Genomic DNA, 17,814 nt, shown 5'->3' with positions numbered 1-17,814 from the left:
ATTAAATGGTTCTGCAGGAAATTATAAACCTTTAGTCACCTAAAGAGGAAATGCTGGAAAATCTCAGCAGGTCTGGCAGCGTCCACACGAAGAGAAAAGAGCTGATGTTCCAAATTCAGATGACCCTTTGCCAAAGCTAAAATGAATAGAAAGTGGGAGATATTTATACTGCAGGGTGAGGGATTGAAAGATGAGTCATGGCCACAGAAACAAGGGGAAAAAAGCAATGCTAATGGCAGTCCATAGAGAGAATAAGAATCTTTAGTCCCTTATCCAAGTGGCTATTTGCCATCTGTGAAAAATGAATTTCAGAAAGCTGTTCTACCATAGGAACACAACACAGCCAACCCTGACTCATCCTCACGAACATCCATATATGTGCAATGGTCACTGGATAGTGATCAGGCATTAATCTTTTGACATTCCCAGCCAACAAAGACAGAAAACCCTAGAAACAGACAACTAAAACAAAGAACAAAGAATAGTACAGCACAGGAAACAGGCCCTTCGGCCCTCCAAGCCTGTGCCACTCATTGGTCCAGCTAGACCATTCATTTGTATCCCTCCATTCCCAGTCTGCTCATCTGACTATCCAGGTAATTCTTAAACGATGCCAGTGTGTCTGCCTCCACCACCCTACTTGGCAGCAGATTCCAGGCCCCCACCACCCTCTGTGTAAAATACGTCCCTCTGATATCCGAGTTATATCTCGCCCCTCTCACCTTGAGCCCGTGACCCCTCGTGATCGTCACCTCCGACCTGGGAAAAAGCTTCCCACTGTTCATCCTATCTATACCCTTCGGAACTTTGTACACCTCTATTAGGTCTCCCCTCATTCTCCGTTTTTCCAGGGAGAACTGGTCAATTAATACCTGGAAAGGGACAGGACATGTTTTGACATTTCAGGTATGTACTTAGCATTCGGAATGAAGACTGAGAAGCTTTTACCTGTTCAGTTCTGATGAAAGCTATCTACCTGAAATATTAATGTGACTGACCTGGTGGATATGTCCTAAGATAAAAGATATATTCATCTAGACCACCTGCCATCTCAAAATGCTCTACAACCAATGAAGTAATTTTGACGAGCAGTTCCTGTTGCTGGGTCAAAATCTTGGAACTCCCTCCCTAACAGCACTGTGGGTGTACCTACACCACATGGATTGCAGCGATCCAAGAAGGGAACCCACCACCACCTTCTCAAGGCCAACTCTGATAGGGAATAAATGCTGGCCTAGCCAATGATGTCCACATCCCATGAACGAATAAAAAAGATACAGCAGATCCCCGCAGACCAGCGTCATGGTGGCACAGCGGTTAGCATTGTGGCCTCACAGCTCCAGGGATCCAGGTTCGATTCCTGGCTTGTGTCACTGTCCGTGCAGAGTCTGCACCTTCTCCCCATGTCTGCATGGGTTTCTTCCGGGTGCTCCGGTTTCCTCTCACAGTTCACATTTAGGTGCTTTGGCCAGGCTAAATTCTCCCTCCGTGTACCTAAACAGGCACCGGAATATGACGACTCAGGGATTTTCACTGTAACTTCATTGCAATATTAATGTAAGCCTATTTGTGACGCTAATAAATAAACTTCAACTCCAAACTTCAAACAGCTTTCTTCTCAGGCAGTTCCTCAGATCGAGGATGACTTGCTTCCTCTCTGCTTCGATGAGTTCTGAGTTGGCTGTTAAGTCCAAAGCACGATCTGCACACTCTGTCCCAGGTGGATCAGGTAGTTGATGTGCGCTCGCTCCTACACCTCAACATCGCACCTGCGTGTTGCTGATGGATTCTCTCAAAGTGCTCGGTGCCTTTCTAAATGAACCATCTCTATTTTAGTCAGTCCCAAGTCACAGTCACCTGTCGTCCAGTGGGGATGTTTGACCCCTTCAGGGACATCGCTAAAGCATTGCCAGAATCTGATGTCACAACCAAGTACTGAGCGCAACAATTGCTTTTTGGGAGTCTGGTGTCAGACTTGCTGCCCAGTGCTGCCCGATGGAACTGGTTTTGATTGACTAACATAGGGACGAGAAGCAGGAGTAGACCATTTGGCCCTTCGAGCCTGCTCCACCATTCATGGCTGATCTTCAAATTCAATATCTTGATCCCCCCTTCCCCCCATATCCCCTGATCCCTTTAGCCCCAAGAGCTGTATCTAATTTCTTCTTGAAATCAGACAACTACACTCTATGGTGGTGAACTCCACACATTCACCACTCTCTGGGTGAAGATATTTCTCCTCACCTCAGTTCTAAAAGGTTTTACCCCTTATCCTCAAACTATGACCCCCAGTTCTGGACTCCCCCACCATTGGGAACATTCTTTCTGTCTAACCCTGTTAGAATTTTTGCAAGTTTCTATGGTCTCCCCCCTCACCCTTCTAAACTCCAATGAATACAGTCCTAACTGACTTAGTCTCTCCTCATTTGACAGACCTTCCATCCCTGGAATCAGCCTGGTAAACCTTTGCTATACCCTCTTTATTAGTGCTTCAGTACTGGCCATGTTGGCTTGCTGGGTCTTTCTTGACTCTAAGTTTGGAAGCTCTTGTGAAGGAACCAGAGGTGGTAATTTTCCAATGCTTTGAAATATTGCACACGGGATCATTAAATTCACCCAAGCAGGCAGCTGGAGCTTCAGTTCAATAACTCATCCAAAAGATGTCACTTCCAGAGATGCATCAAACCTTCAGTACTGCACTGGAGTGCCAGCCTCGACTTTTATAGAATCATAGAACCCTACAGTGCAGAAAGAGGCTCTTCAGCCCATCGAGGCTACACTGAACACAATCCCAACCAGGCCCTACCCCCATATCCCTATATACTATACCCACTAATCCCTCTAATGTACGCATCCCTGGACACTAAGGGGCAATTTAGCATGGCCAATCAACCTAACCCGCACATCTTTGGACTGTGGGAGGCACCCGGAGGAAACCCACACAGACACGGGGAGAACATGCAAACTCCACACAGCCGGGAATTGAACCCGGGGCCCAGGAGCTGTGAAGCAGCAGTGCTAACCACTGTGCTACCGTGCCGCCCAGCTGAAGATCTCACGTAGGACCTGAACCTTGTGATTTAGAGGCTTGAGCGCTCCCAACTGACACTTCCTCGTGTTCTAATTTCAGCTTTCCAGCTTCCCTTTGTTTCAGCTTTCAGTGTCGCTGCTGTAACCCTGACTAAAATCAGCCAACATAACAAACATTTCGGGACTTTCCTGCTCTGCATCATTCAGCTAATCACTGCTTCAACCAATCGAGCTATTTGAGGAAACTGAGGAACTCTTGAGTTTGAGAGCTCGCGTCTCCTGAATTGTAGCCACTTCCTGTTTTTAAAAATAATTCAATTGTCTGACTCAACTGTGAACTAATATCTGAAGACGTCGCTGTTTGTTTTTTAGAATTGCACATCCTAAATTGCCGTAGTGGGAGAGAGGCGAGAGAATGAGCTCCTCCAATCAGATCTGTCTGCTGCTGTGGAAGAACTGGACGCTCCGGAAGCGACAAAAGGTCAGTATGTGAATAAAGCGCTTGCATTCATTCCCACGTCACTTTACACTAGAGAGGAAGTAGAACGAGGAGGTTATTATGATGGGGCCAAATGGTGTGTAAACAAGCTCAGAAACTGGACTAGTCGAGTGTCACTGAGTCCAGGTGGCTGTTTTTACTTTACAATAACAACTGGCATCGGTACGGCACCTCTAATGCGCACCCCAAGGCGCTTTGTGGGAAGGTAATTGAACCAAGTCTGATGCCAAGCCACATGAGCAGGTGTGGTCTCAGAATAAAAGGACGACCCTTTAGAACCGAGATAAGGAGGAATTTCTTCAGCCAGAGGGGTGGTGAATCTGTGGAATTCATTGCCACACAAGGCTGTGGAGGTCAGGTCATTGAGTGTATTTAAGATACAGATAGATTGGTTCTTGATTGGTAAGTGGATCAAAGGTTACGGGGAACAGGTGGGAGAATGGGATTGAGAAACTTGTCAGTCACAATTGAATGGAGGACTAGATTCAACGGGCAGAATGGGTTAATTCTGCTCCGGTATCTTATGGTCTTAGGGTCAAACCTGGTCAAGGAATTAGGTTTAAGGGTGGCCTTGAAAGTGAGGAAGAGAGATAGATGGAAAGGAAATTCCGGGATTTAGGACCCAGGCAACTGAAGGCACAGCCACCAATGGTGGGCCAATTAAAATTGGAGATGCTCAAGATGTCCTTGTGCCTCAGAGGGTTGTGGGCTGACAGGGAAGGGAAAGGCCATGGTGTGAATTGAAAACAAGGGTGAAAACTTTAAAATTAAAGTATCTCCCAACCTGGAGCCAATGTGCATCAGCAAGCACAAGGCTGAAGAGTGAACAAGATTTGATGTGAGTTGGGTGCTGGACAGCAGGCTCTGTACTCAGTCAGTTGATCCAGATTTCATTTTGTTTATCATCATAGGATGCCTACAGTGCAGAAGGAGGCTATTCAGCCCATCGAGTCTGCACAAGCTTTCCGATAGAGCATCGCACCCAGGCCCTATCCCCATAACCCCAGGTATTTAACCTGCCGATCCCCCTAACCTACACATCTTGGGACACTAAGAGGCAATTTAACATGGCCAATCCACCTAACCTGCACATCTTTGGACTAAGGGAGGAAACACATGAAGACTGATTTTAGGCTGATTGATTGGGTACTAAATTGTCCCTAAATTGGACCTCCCTGATCCTCGCACATTAGGCGTAGACTAAAATCATGAATAGGTCACTGAGACAGTGGGACGGCGGCGCGGGCTCGTTGGGCCGAAGGGCCTGTTTCCCGTGCTGTGTTGTTCTTTGTTCTTTGTTTTTTAAGACATGAGGAGAGCACGCAAACTCCACACACGCAGTGACCCAAGGCCAGAATTGAACCCTGGCACTGTGAGGCAGCAGTGCCAACCATTGTGCCACCATGCCACTCTGTGATTCCAATTTTCTAAGCAAAAAGTTGAATATAATTCTGAGGTTGCATGCAGATGGAAGATGTCTCCTCTCTCTGGTCTCTACTCCATTCTTTAGCAGCCAACATCGGTTACTAACATGGCAATTCAAGACTGCTCTATTATTAAGAGATAGGGCTGTCCAGTAATTTGCACTGGGAATGAAAAAGCAACCCCATTCAGCTCTCGCAACCCTAAGATATTTGGCATCTCCAGATTTGTTTAGTAGTCATAATTATTCTTAAAACTAAATGAGATGTCCAACAATGCGCTGAAAATGTTTGGTGCATTTTACTTTTACTGCAACCTGGATTTCACAATCACTGGAAACCAATGCACCCACCACTGACTTCATAAAACCTTGCCCACAAAGGGTGGCACGCTGGCACAGTGGTTAGCTCTGCTGCCAGGGGCCTGAGTTCAATTCCGGCCTCGGGTCACTGTCTGTGTGGACATTGCATGTTCTCCCTGTGTCTACATGGGTTTCCTCCGGGGGCTCCAGTTTTCTCCCACAGTCCAAAGATGTGCAGGTTAAGTGGATTAGTCATGGTAAATTGCCCCTTAGTGTTCAGAGATGTGTAGGTTAGATGGATTAGCCATGGAAAATGTGTGGGGGTATGGGGATAGGGTGGGGAAGAGAGCTTGGGTAAGATACTCTGTCAGAGTGTTGGTGCAAACTCGATAGGCCTAACAGCCTGTTTTGTACTATAGGGATTCTATGAACAGCAACGTGGTTGACTCTTAACTGCCCACTGGACAGGGGCAACTAGGGATGGGCAATAAATGCTGGCCAGTCAGTGATGCCCTCGTCCCACAAATGAATAAGAATTGATCCATGTTTTCTCTCCTCTCCTGATGCAATTTAAATCTGACACCAAATTCAAGGGGATAAGAGCATAAGAACTAAGAGCAGGAGTAGGCCACTGGGCCCCTTGAGCTTGCTCTGCTGTTCAATAAGATCACGGCTGATCCTTTTGCGGACTCAGGTCCACTTACCCGCCCGTTCACCATAACCCTTAATTCCTTTACTGTTCAAAAATCTATCTTTTTCTGTTTTAAAAACATTCAATGAGGTAGCTTCACTGGGCAGGGAATTCCACTGATTCACAAACCTTTGGGTGAAGAAATTCCTCCACAACTCAGTCCTAAATCTGTTTCCCCTTATTTTGAGGCTATGCCTCCTAGTTCTAATTTCACCTGCCAGTGGAAAGAACTTCCCTGCTTCTATCTTATCGATTCCCTTCATAATCTTATGTTTCTGTAAGTTCCACCCTCATTCTTCTAAATTTCAATGAGTTTGATCCCAGTCTACTGAGTCTCTCAATCCTGGCAGACTGCAAGTATGATGGGTGCAAGCAGGTTAGGGACCAATTGCGTTGTATTGTCCACGCACAGCTAACTGGGTCGCTGAAAACACTGATTTATCATTTACTGATAATTTATATTTTCAGATAGTGGAATAAATCTTTACTATTGAATTGAGATTAGGTTAAGATAATCAAACTCTTTAATAAAATAGTGCAACAATAAAAAGATGTGCAATTTTTAATCATGATGGAGAAAGTTGATATTCCACTTGTATAGAATTAGTTTTTCATGGCCAGTGGGGGTGCTTATTAGTAATTTATGAAGTTAGCACATTGCTAAAAATCCAGTTGTACTTCATTCAACAAAGTCTAATAGTTTATCTGAATCATAGAATCCATACAATGCGGAAGGAGGCCATTTGGCCCATCGAACCTGCACCGACAACAATCCCACCCAGGTCCTATCCCTGAAGCCCCATATATTTACAGTCCTAATTCCCCTGATATTAAGGGACAATTTTTCACGGCCAATCCACCTAGCCTGCACATCTGAGGGAGGAAACCAGAGCACCCAGAGGAAACCCACGCAGACATGGGGAGAACATGCAAATTCCACACAGACAGTGACCTGAGGCAGGAATTGAACCCATATCCATGGGGCTAACCACTGTGCCACCATGGAGGTTTCTGTCAATTCATGTACATTGGGGAATTCAGTCTCCTCCATGTATCTCCTTGAGGAACATAGGCACACTGCCGACAATTTCTGGATTTCCACATTGTTCTGTGCATGTGTGGACTCCCAAAGTTGCCGACAGGTTCACTGTCATTGCCAAAGCAAAACCTAGGCTAACATCTCCACAAATCAAACTATATACTACTGGGTTTTAGATGAAATGGAAACCAAATAAGAATATAAATTATCTGTAATAAGTTAAAATGATTATTACCAATTGGGAATTTAGATTTATCCAGTGTCATGGAAGAACAGTCACAAGCTATTTAACATTGGAACAGTAAAGGTGATATTTTGATGCATTTATACATGTGATGTACTTAACTGACACTGAGTCACAGAAAGCTAGCATGCAGCTACAGCAGATAATAAAGAAAGCGAATGGAATGTTGGCATTTATAGCTAAAGGAGTAAAATATAAAGGGAAGGAAGCATTATCGCAACTATACAAACCACTGGAGAGGCTGCACCGAGAGTATCCTATACTGTTTTAGACATAGATTATAGAGCCCTACAGTGCAGAAGGAGGCCCTTTGAGTCTGCACTAACCAGAATCCCACCCAGGCTCTACCCCCATATCCCTGCATATTTTACCCACTAATCCCTCTAATCTAAGCATCCTAGGATACTAAGGGGCAATTTTAGCATGGCCAATCAACCTAACCCACACATCTTTGGACTGTGGGAGGAAACCAGAGCACCAGGAGGAAACCCAAGCAGACACGAGGAGAATGTGCAAACTCCACACAGACAGTGACTTGAGCAGGGAATTGAACCCAGGTCCCTGGAGTTGTGAAGCTGTTGTGCTAACCACTGTGCTACCGTGCCACCTGTTATTTGAGGAAAGATATAGTGGCATTGGAGTTGGTTCAGAGGAGATTCAGATTGATTCCAGAGATGAGGGGTTTGTCGTATGAAGAGAGATTGAATAGTTTAGGCCCATACGCTCTGGAATTTAGAAGAATGCGGCGAGATCAAATTGAGATCTACAAGATGATAAAAGGTATTGATAAAGTAGAGATGGAGTGAATGCTCCCTCTTATGGGGCATTCTAGGACGAGAGGTCATAGTCTAAGGATAAGGCGTAGCAAATTTAAAACAGAGTTGAGGAGGAATTAATTCTCCCAAAGAGTTGTGTATCTGTGGAATTTGCTGTCCCGAAGTACGGTGGATGCTGGGAAGTGAGGACTTAGACGGATTTTTAATTGGTAATGGGTTGAAGGGCTATGGGGAAAAGGCAGAAAAATGGGATGAGGAACATATCAATCATGATCAAATGGTGGAGCAGACTTGATGGGCTGAATGGCCTAATTCTGCTCCTATATTTTATGAACTTATGAACTTACGACACTGGACATGATAAAGCAAAATGCCGAGTCAAAGCAGTTGCTTTAGACTAGTGATGGGCAGCCTGTTGCCCCGGGACCACATCATATCTCCCATAAGACTTTTCATTAACCGTTGCCCCCATGCAGGGTCACCACTTTCCACTGATTTCCATCTCTGTAGCTTTTTTTTCTATCGGTATAACTGAAGTGATTCGCACATAAAGGACAAGTTGTGAGGTGATTACTGATTTCACTCGACATTGACTGTGTGTCCAAGGTGTAAATATTTCTTTGATTTTATCATTTGACGTTGATATGGTTCTGTTAATATATAAATGATTAATCATTTTCTATAATTAGTTATTAAATATTCAGCAACTATTCAGTGTATTTAATCATATTCATGGGGTCATGGTGAGTAATCGAGTCTGATTTTAATCTTGTGGCACACTGAGATGAATGACGGCTACTCATGCAACCCACTTACTAGCCTAGGTTGCCCTTCATTGCTGTAGAGTGAGTGCAGAAGCTCATGTTTGCAGTCACCTCTGGTAGGGAATAATACATGAGAAGTGATTCAGACCTTTGCAGTTCTAAGGTGTCATACAATCAGAAGGTCTGCCTGAGATATCATTTTCTATCTCATATTGGCTGGGTATTGAAAGAACCTGCAACAGTCTGGTCTGTACATTGCCTCCATGTTAAATCCCTGACAAATAAGGCCAAGCACTTTGTTAAAAGGGAAAAACGATGATTATGCTGTGGAGAGAGAAGCGTTTGAACTGAGCAAAGGCTCAGAGCCAGAATCTTCTAACCGGAGGCTCCAAAATGATGCGCAAAAATGGACACATCAGGATTTTTCCTAATGGAGTTTATGGAAATTTCCACAGGGATTTAGAATTTTAAGGGCTTATCTCTGTTGAGGAGCTGCAGTAATTTAACAGGGAGTTTTCATCTTGGATCTCAAGATACACATCGCAAACATCTGTTGGTTAGAATTTCTCTTCCAAGTTTATGACAAACATTGGGAAGCTTGCACTTAGTGCAATCTGATGTATTTGAGACAACGCTCCACTCATTGTTTCATGAAGGGCTGTGGAAAATAATTCTTCAGATAATATCATTTAATGTGCTTCTGCCTGTGCTGATTGACTAGCTTATGGACATGAAAGACATATATGTGTGTCTTCCTGATCAAATATTTCAGCTGTCTTTTACAAAAGGGAATAGCTGCAGGTTGAGTAAAGAGTTCAGCTTTCTCTGTGAGTGTAATCTTATCATAGAATCCCTACAATGCAGAAAGAGGCCATCTGGCCCATCAAGTCTGAACTGACCACAACCCCACCCAGGCCGTACCCTCATAACCCTACACATTTACCCACTAATCCCTCTACCCTACGCATCTCAGGACCCTCAGGGGCCGTTTTAGCATGGCCAATCAACCTAACCCACACATCTTTGGACTGTGGGGAGGAAACCGGAGCACCACGCAGACACAAGGAGAATGTGCAAACTCCACACAGGCAGTGACCCAAGTCAGGAATCGAACCCCAGTCCCTGAAGCTGTGAAGCAGCAGTGCTAACCCACTGTGCCACCGTGCTGCCCAGTTGTTGATGTTTTGCCCACCAACCTTTAAGTCGTTTTTAGGTTTCAGAGGAACGAGGCAGGACATATTATCCTTGGCTCGAGTCGAACAATGGAATTTTTGGGATGTACCTTTCACACGCTGTCTGCAATTATTAAAGCAAAGGGACAAGTCAGTAAGGAACATACAAGCTATTGAACTAGACGGGTAAATGGCTGGTATTATGACGTACCTTTTCTGCATTAAGTAGTCGCATTATTACTTCCATGTCATCTGAGCCTGGCTAGAGCAGTGCTGTGGCCAATGCAGCAAAAGCTTTTCTTAAGCCCATTAAGACAAGGGGTGTGATTTGCTCCTGATCCTTTCTCTAAGGTATGTCATTTGTCGGTCAAAGACAGTGCTGACTTTGATCTTTTTTTAACTGAATGCTAAACTGATGAGAGTTGATGGGAGTCAATGCAGTCGTGCCACTAATTATACTTAATTGGGAGCATTGATACAACTCCCGGTAACAGTGAACCAGTGCACACATACAGTCCTGAAATACAAAATAGCTTGTGGCCTAATATGGTGCATTTAGTACATTGGGGAGGGAGTTTGGAGGTACATGGTGAATTTACTTTAAGACATGTTCTACCTGATTTTCAAGCTGTAACACCAGTAAAATATGTTCCTAACACAGCTACCTTCAAAAGGACTGTCAAATTCTTAAAATAGAATCACAGAATCCCTACAGTGTAGAAGGAGGCCATTTGGCCCATCAAGTCTGCACCGACCACAATCCCACATAGACCCTATTCCTGTAACCCATTTATTAACCTTGCTAACACCCTGAAACTAAGGGGCAATTTAGCACGGCCAATCAACCTAACCCGCACATCTTTGGACTGTGGGATGAAACCGAAGCACCCGAGGAAGCCCACACAGACACGGGGAGAATGTGCAAACTCCAAACGGACAGTGACTCGAGGCCAGAATCGAACCCAGGTCTCTGGAGCTGTGAGGCAGCAGCGCTAACCATTGTGCCACTGTGCCATGCATGTGCCAAATTGTGAATGTAATTATGCAAGAAGTTATGGAAAATTAAATGGAGGAAACCTAGATTCAAAACAGTTTAATAAGTTATTTCTAAATCATGAACGCTGCTCTTAAATTAACCCTGTTTTCTTCATTTTTACCAGCTCCGCTTTCTAGTGGAACTTGTCTGGCCTCTCTCTCTTTTCCTTGTATTGATCTGGTTACGGAATGTGAATCCACCCTACCAACAACATGAGTGTAAGTGAAAATCACTGCTCTGCCTATTGGCTAAGATCAAGCCCAGGATGGGGTGCAATGCTTCATTTGTCACATTGGATCCTGTCTATCTCTCTTAAAGTTTTAAGTTTATTTATTAATGTCACGAGTAGGCTTACATTAACATTACAATGGAGTTACTGTGAAAATCCCCCAGCCGGCACCTCTTCAGGCACACTGAGGGAGAATTTAGCATGGCCAGTGCACCTGACCAGCACGTCTTTCAGACTGTGAGAGGAAACTGGAGCACCCGGAGGAAACCCACGCAGGCACGGGGAGAATGTGCAGACTCCGCACAGACAATGACCCAAGCCTGGAGTTGAACCCCGGTTCCCTGGCGCTGTGGGGGCAGCAGTGCTAACCACTGTGCTGCCTGGTCTCTCTTGTGGGACCATAAATTTGAATTTGGTTTGTGGAATGAGCAAGGAGATGGAATCGGGTCAGCCTGGTCCACTCTGCGCACTATGAGAATGGAGCAAAAAACATTATTAGGAAGTAAGGGAAAGCGAACATTGTAACTTTTCTGGTTATTTCTAAATGTAACCCCCGATGCCAGGAGTTCCAGCCCCATGAGTTTGAGACTGAGCGCAGCAGCATGTCACGAGGAGCTGCGAAGTTTACAAGTGGATAATGTTGGCAGGAGAATCCCCCCGTCTGTTTTTCAGTCTGGATAATAACTGCACGCCACAAGCTGCCCTGATTCATCAATCTCTTTCCCCAAGAGGTGCATATTTCATGGAAAGCGAATGGCAACAACAGCACTACGGGCATGGGGAGGCTTTCTGCAGAATCTGAATAGTTGACACAGTTCCAAGGACACTTGCTTCAGCTGAAGTATCAGTACAATCGCAAGAAACAAAGCGAGAAACAGAGCTCCTTTCTTTGGAGTCAGCAGCTTTGTTTTAAAAGGAGAATTTAAATAAGTCTCCAAGAAGAATGAGCTGACAGACAACATGTTTTGAAACTTCTTTGCATGTTTTCCCCATTTAGGCCATTTTCCTAATAAGGCGATGCCCTCTGCGGGAATGTTGCCATGGTTACAGGGCATTTTCTGTAATCTGAAGAACCCCTGTTTCCGCTACCCTACCCCTGGCGAGTACCCTGGTGTGGTTTCAAACTACAACAGCTCCATGTAAGTATCCTTTAAGGATTTGTGGCTGCGATAAACATTAGCTGCAATGCCTTTGAAACAACCTTAAAACCTGGAAAATGAAATGCTGGCAATATTGACATTGGTGACAGATTAACAAAGCAAGTGTAATTTACCCCCAGCACATTCTCACCTCCACCTTTCATCTGTCCTGCCCTGGCTGCTTAGAACAAAGAACCAGGAAAGTACAGCATAGGAACAGGCCCTTCGGTCCTCCAAGCCTGTGCCCATCATAATGCCCTAACTAGACAAAAAAACCTTCTGCCCCTACACAGTATCCCTCTATTCCCACCCTATTCATTACCCATCCAAATACCTCTTAAATGTTGCTAATGTGCTTGCTTCCACCACCTCTCCTGCAGCACGTTCCAAGCGCCCACCACTCTCTGCGTGAATAGCTTCCCCAGCACATTTCCAAAAGGTCCCCCCAATATTGCCCTCCTCTCCCCTCACTTAAGTCCAAGGGTTGCAGACTTGAAAGGATTTGGCACACAGCTGATTTTAGCCATCCACTGACACATTGAACTACTTCTGCCACTTAAAACATCACTGGGTCCCATTCCCATCTGTTAAAGCTGCTCACCATTCCAGAATCATCCAGAGACGCAAAAGTTTGCCCCCGGCCTCTTATCAACAGACCTATTTCTTAAACACCAGTTCCCAATCCCCTCCACCTTCATCTCCCGAAACAAGGAGTTCATGGACTTCCTTTTGTCACTAGGATTGAGACAATTAGATCTGCTATGTCCTTCCCTTCCACTAACCCACCTGGCAAAACTTCCTTTATTACACATGGCCGAGGTATTAAATTAATACTTTATATCTGTTTTTAGCAAGGTGGGGGTAGATGTTACCCAGGGCATGGTGACAGATGAGGAAACTCTGGCCCTAGAAGGGTTTAAAATTGATAACGAACAAGTGTTGAATAGACTGTTGGTCCTGAAAGTTGACAAGGCACTGGGACCAGATGAGATGCGAGCAAGGATTCTTCTCTAGACTCCGGCGAGGTGCCAGAGGACTGGAGACCTGGTTCAGGAAAAGGTTGTAATGGTAGCCTCAGCAATTACAGAGCAGTCAGTTTAACATCAATGGTGGACAAAGTTTTCAGCACGATGATTCAGACAGAATTAGTAGTCACATGGAAAAATGTGGATGATTAGGAAGATTTCTAAAGGGGAAATCCTGTTTAACTAACTTGCTGGAGTTTTTTGAGGAAGTAACAGAAAGGGCTGATGAGGATAATACTGTTGAAGTGGTGTATGTATGTGTATCTTCAGAAGGCGCGCAGTCCAGTGCCACACAACAGACTTGTGAGAAAAATTATAGCTCATGGAATAAAGGGAGCAGTCGCAATGTGGATTCAAAATTAGCTGACTGAATAACAGGAAGCAGAGAGCAATGGTCAAAGGGTATCTTCAGGCTGGAGAAAGGTTTACTGTAGTGTTCACCAGTGTTGGGACCCTTGCTATTCCTGATATCTATTAATGATCTAGATCTTGGCATGCAGGGGACAATTTCAAAGTTTTTGGATGACACAAAACTTGGGAAATACTATAAACTCTGAAGAGGGCAGTGTAAAACTTCAAAAGGATGTAGACAAGTTGGTGGAGTGGGTAGATAAACTTCAATGTGGGGAAGTGTGAGGTGATGCATTTTGGTTGAAAGAACATGAAAAGACAACACAAAATAAGGAGTAGAATTCTTAAAGGAGCAGAGACCTGAGTATATAGATCTTTGAAGGAGGCAAGACAGATGGAGAGAGCAGTTAATAAATAATAATATATTCTGGGCATATCGGGGCATAGAGTACAAGAGCAAGGAGATTATGCTGAATTTATGCAAAACACTGGTTTGACCTCAGCTGGAATATTGTACACAGTTCTGGGTGTCACGTTATTGGAAGGATGTGAACATATTGGAGAGAGCGCAGAAGAGGTTTACAAGAGTGATTCCAGGGATGAGAAACTTCAGTTGTGAGGGTAGATTGGAGAGGTTGAGACTGTTCTCCTTGGAGAGAAGAAGGCTAAAAGGAGACTTGATAGAAATTTTCAAATTCATGAGGGGGCTGGAGAGAGTAGGCAGGGAGAAACTGTTCCTGCTCGTAAGAGGATCAAGAATGAGAGGGCACAGATTTAGTGATTTTCAAAAGAAGCAAATGTGATGTGAGGAAAATCTTCTTCACACAACAAATGGTTGGGATCTGGAATGCACTGCCTGGAAGTGTGGGGTTGGGCAGGTTCAGTCGAGGCATTCACAAGGGAATTAGATGATTATTTGAATAGGAACAATGTGCAGGATTATGGAGGAAAAGCACCAAGTCATGCTCATTTGGAGAGCCAGTGCAGATACAATGGGGTGAATTTTACTTTCCACCATGGAAATAGGAGTGGGTGAGGGGCAAAAAGATCCATTGACTTTGGGCGGGATTTTCCGGTTTTGGGCTGAGCGAGGCCGGAAAATCTCACCCAATGGGTCAAATGGCCTCCTTCTTGCCGTAACAGTTCTGTGATTCTGTGCTCCCCTTGCCCTCACCTCAAACTCACATCTTTCTCTCTTTTCTACCCTATCTCCCCTCATGCCCCCTCTGAGCTCATCCTGCCCACGAGACACATCTCTTGTTCCCTGGATCCTATTCCCACCAAACTGCTCATCACCCAACTTCCCCCCTCGGCCTCCATGTAAGCCAATATTGCAAGTGGTTTACTCTCTCCAGATCTTCCCCTCTCTCCTTTAGCTTTTGCTTAACACCATTCTACTCCAACAGTTAGTGTAAAACTCATTTTAAAACTTTAACGGGGCCCCAAAAGAATTAACTATAAATGCTGCTGATGTTTCAGTTATCCCTTAATCTGTTCTCATCTTTCTCTGACATATCTCTCAACCCTACCGTCCTTCCCTGGAGTTAGTGACTCCCTGACACAATGGCCTTACAGGTTTGTGAGTGGAAGCTGACTAATGAAGATCTCCCTTCAGTCTGATTAAGTTTCCTCTTTCTGTCGACCTAGCATGGTTTCTCATTGCAACTGATAACCAGACTGAGCTCAACTGTAACACGTAACAGCGGCTGAGATCATATATATGGCCCCTGACTCACGACACGGTGCATCAATGCCACCCAGCTCCCTGAGCAGTCTGATTTTGGAAATACGTTGTGAAAGCTGAGATATTTATGTCCTTATTTGGGCATTTGTACTGCTCCAGTAATGTGTGTTAATCAATTTAATATGTTGATTGTTCATTCTGCGATTCTGTAAGTTACGATAAGTTACCCTGTTTCAGGGGTTTTACGGAGATTAAGCTGGCTACTTTTAGTCTGGTCGTACATTCTATCGGTAGCACATAGTATAGAATCTGTAGAATCCCTACAGGACAGAAAGAGGCCGTTCAGCCCATCAAGTCTGCACCGACCACAATCCAACCCAGACCCTCTTTCCATAACCCCACACATTTATCTTATTAATCCAATTTGGCATGGCCACTCAACCTAACCCACACATCTTTGGAGTGTGGGAGGAAACCAGAGCACCCGGAGGAAACCCACGTAGACTCGGGGAGAATGTACAAACTCCACACAGATAGTGAGTTGAGGCTGGAATTGAACCCGGGACCCTGACGCTGTGAGGTAGCAGTACTAATCACTGTGTCACTGTGCCGCTCCACATTAATCTATATATGTACAGGAGGGGAGTGATGGGCAAACGTTCTCTTCCCTTCCTTTTCTAACTCCTGACGGATCACAGTTCCAGGAGATGAACAACCTTCTCACTGAACGTAGTTCTTCCTTATGCCAGGACTCTGTATACTTAACAATGGAGAGCACTGTACTCACCTGATACCAAAACATCACAGCAATGGCAGTGATCAAGAGAAGGGAAATTTGACTGGTTTTTTATCTCCTGCCCTCTCTATTCTCACAGGCCCGGGGAGGTAAATTGTAGCGACACAACCTCTATCTCTATGACCAGTTGATTCTGTGTTGACAAAGGGGAGGCAATGGCCTATTAGTATTATTATTAATTATTAATTCAGAAATTGAGCTATTGTCCTGGGGACACAGGTTCAAATCCCGCTCGTGAAAGGTGGTGGAATTAGAACATAGAACATAGAACATAGAACATTACAGCGCAGAACAGGCCCTTCGGCCCACGATGTTGCGCCGACCAGTTACAAAACAATGACCCTCTAACCTAAACCAATCCCTTCTCGTCCATAAACCTATCCACGGATCTCTTAAACGCCCCCAAACTAGGCGCATTTACAACTGCAGCAGGCAGGGCATTCCAATCCCTCACCACCCTCTGGGTAAAGAACCTACCCCTGACATCCGTCCTATAACTACCACCCCTTAATTTAAAGCCATGCCCCCTCGTGCTAGATTTCTCCATCAGAGGAAAAAGGCTATTACTATCCACCCTATCTAAACCTCTAATCATCTTATATGTTTCAATAAGATCCCCTCTTAGCCGCCTTCTTTCCAGCGATAACAACCCCAAATCCCTCAGCCTCTCCTCATAGGACCTCCCCTCCATACCAGGCAACATCCTGGTAAACCTCCTCTGCACCCTCTCCAAAGCCTCCACATCCTTCCTATAATGTGGGGACCAGAACTGCACACAGTACTCCAAGTGCGGCCGCACCAGAGTTGTGTACAGTTGCAACATGACGCTGCGACTCCTAAATTCAATCCCCCTACCAATAAATGCCAAGACACCGTATGCCTTCTTAACAACCTTATCTACTTGACTCCCAACTTTCAGGGATCTATGTACACATACACCTAGATCCCTCTGCTCATCCACACTATTCAAAGTCCTCCTGTTAGCCCTATACTCGACACATCTGTTATTCCTACCAAAGTGAATTACCTCACATTTCTCCGCATTAAACTCCATCCGCCACCTCTCGGCCCAGCTCTGCAACCTGTCTAAGTCTTCCTGCAAACTATGACACCCTTCATCACTATCTACCACACCTCCGACTTTGGTGTCATCAGCAAACTTACTAATCCACCCAACTATACCCTCATCCAGATCATTAATAAAAATTACAAACAGCAGTGGCCCCAAAACAGATCCCTGAGGCACACCACTCGAAACCGAACTCCATGATGAATATTTACCATCAACCACCACCCTCTGTCTCCTATCCGCTAGCCAATTCCTGATCCAATTCCCTAGATCACCCCCAATCCCATACATCTGCATTTTCTGCAGAAGCCTACCATGGTGAACCTTATCAAACGCCTTACTAAAATCCATATACACCACGTCCACTGCCTTACCCCCATCCACCTCTTTGGTCACTTTCTCAAAATTTGAATTCAATGAACAAAATCTGGAATTAAGAATCTACTGATGACCAGGAAACCATTGTCGATTGTCAAAAAATCCCGTCTGGTTCACTAATGTTCTTTAGGGAAGGAAATCTGCTGTCCTTACCAGGTCTGACCTATAT

The 17,814-nt window shown here is 44.8% G+C and overlaps 1 protein-coding gene across 3 annotated transcripts in view; it reads left to right on the top strand.

The window, feature by feature from the left end:
* The window catches only part of abca4b (ATP-binding cassette, sub-family A (ABC1), member 4b), a 155,438-nt gene that overhangs the window by 12,727 nt on the left and 124,897 nt on the right, over nucleotides 1–17,814 (top strand). For all 3 annotated transcript variants that reach the window (XM_080195254.1, XM_080195255.1, XM_080195253.1), the window contains exons 2-4: nucleotides 3,403–3,511; nucleotides 11,099–11,192; nucleotides 12,201–12,342. In XM_080195254.1, coding sequence (XP_080051380.1) covers nucleotides 3,446–3,511; nucleotides 11,099–11,192; nucleotides 12,201–12,342 — 302 coding nt within the window. In that variant the 5' untranslated portion in view covers nucleotides 3,403–3,445. The remainder of the gene's footprint in view (nucleotides 1–3,402; nucleotides 3,512–11,098; nucleotides 11,193–12,200; nucleotides 12,343–17,814) is intronic.

This window comes from Carcharhinus amblyrhynchos, chromosome 9 (genome assembly GCF_965287045.1).
Source record: "Carcharhinus amblyrhynchos chromosome 9, sCarAmb.v2.hapA, whole genome shotgun sequence".
Taxonomy (NCBI): Eukaryota; Metazoa; Chordata; class Chondrichthyes; order Carcharhiniformes; family Carcharhinidae; genus Carcharhinus; species Carcharhinus amblyrhynchos.
The sequence above is the reverse complement of the archived record's forward strand: the minus strand, read 5'-3'. Positions and strand labels throughout refer to the sequence as shown.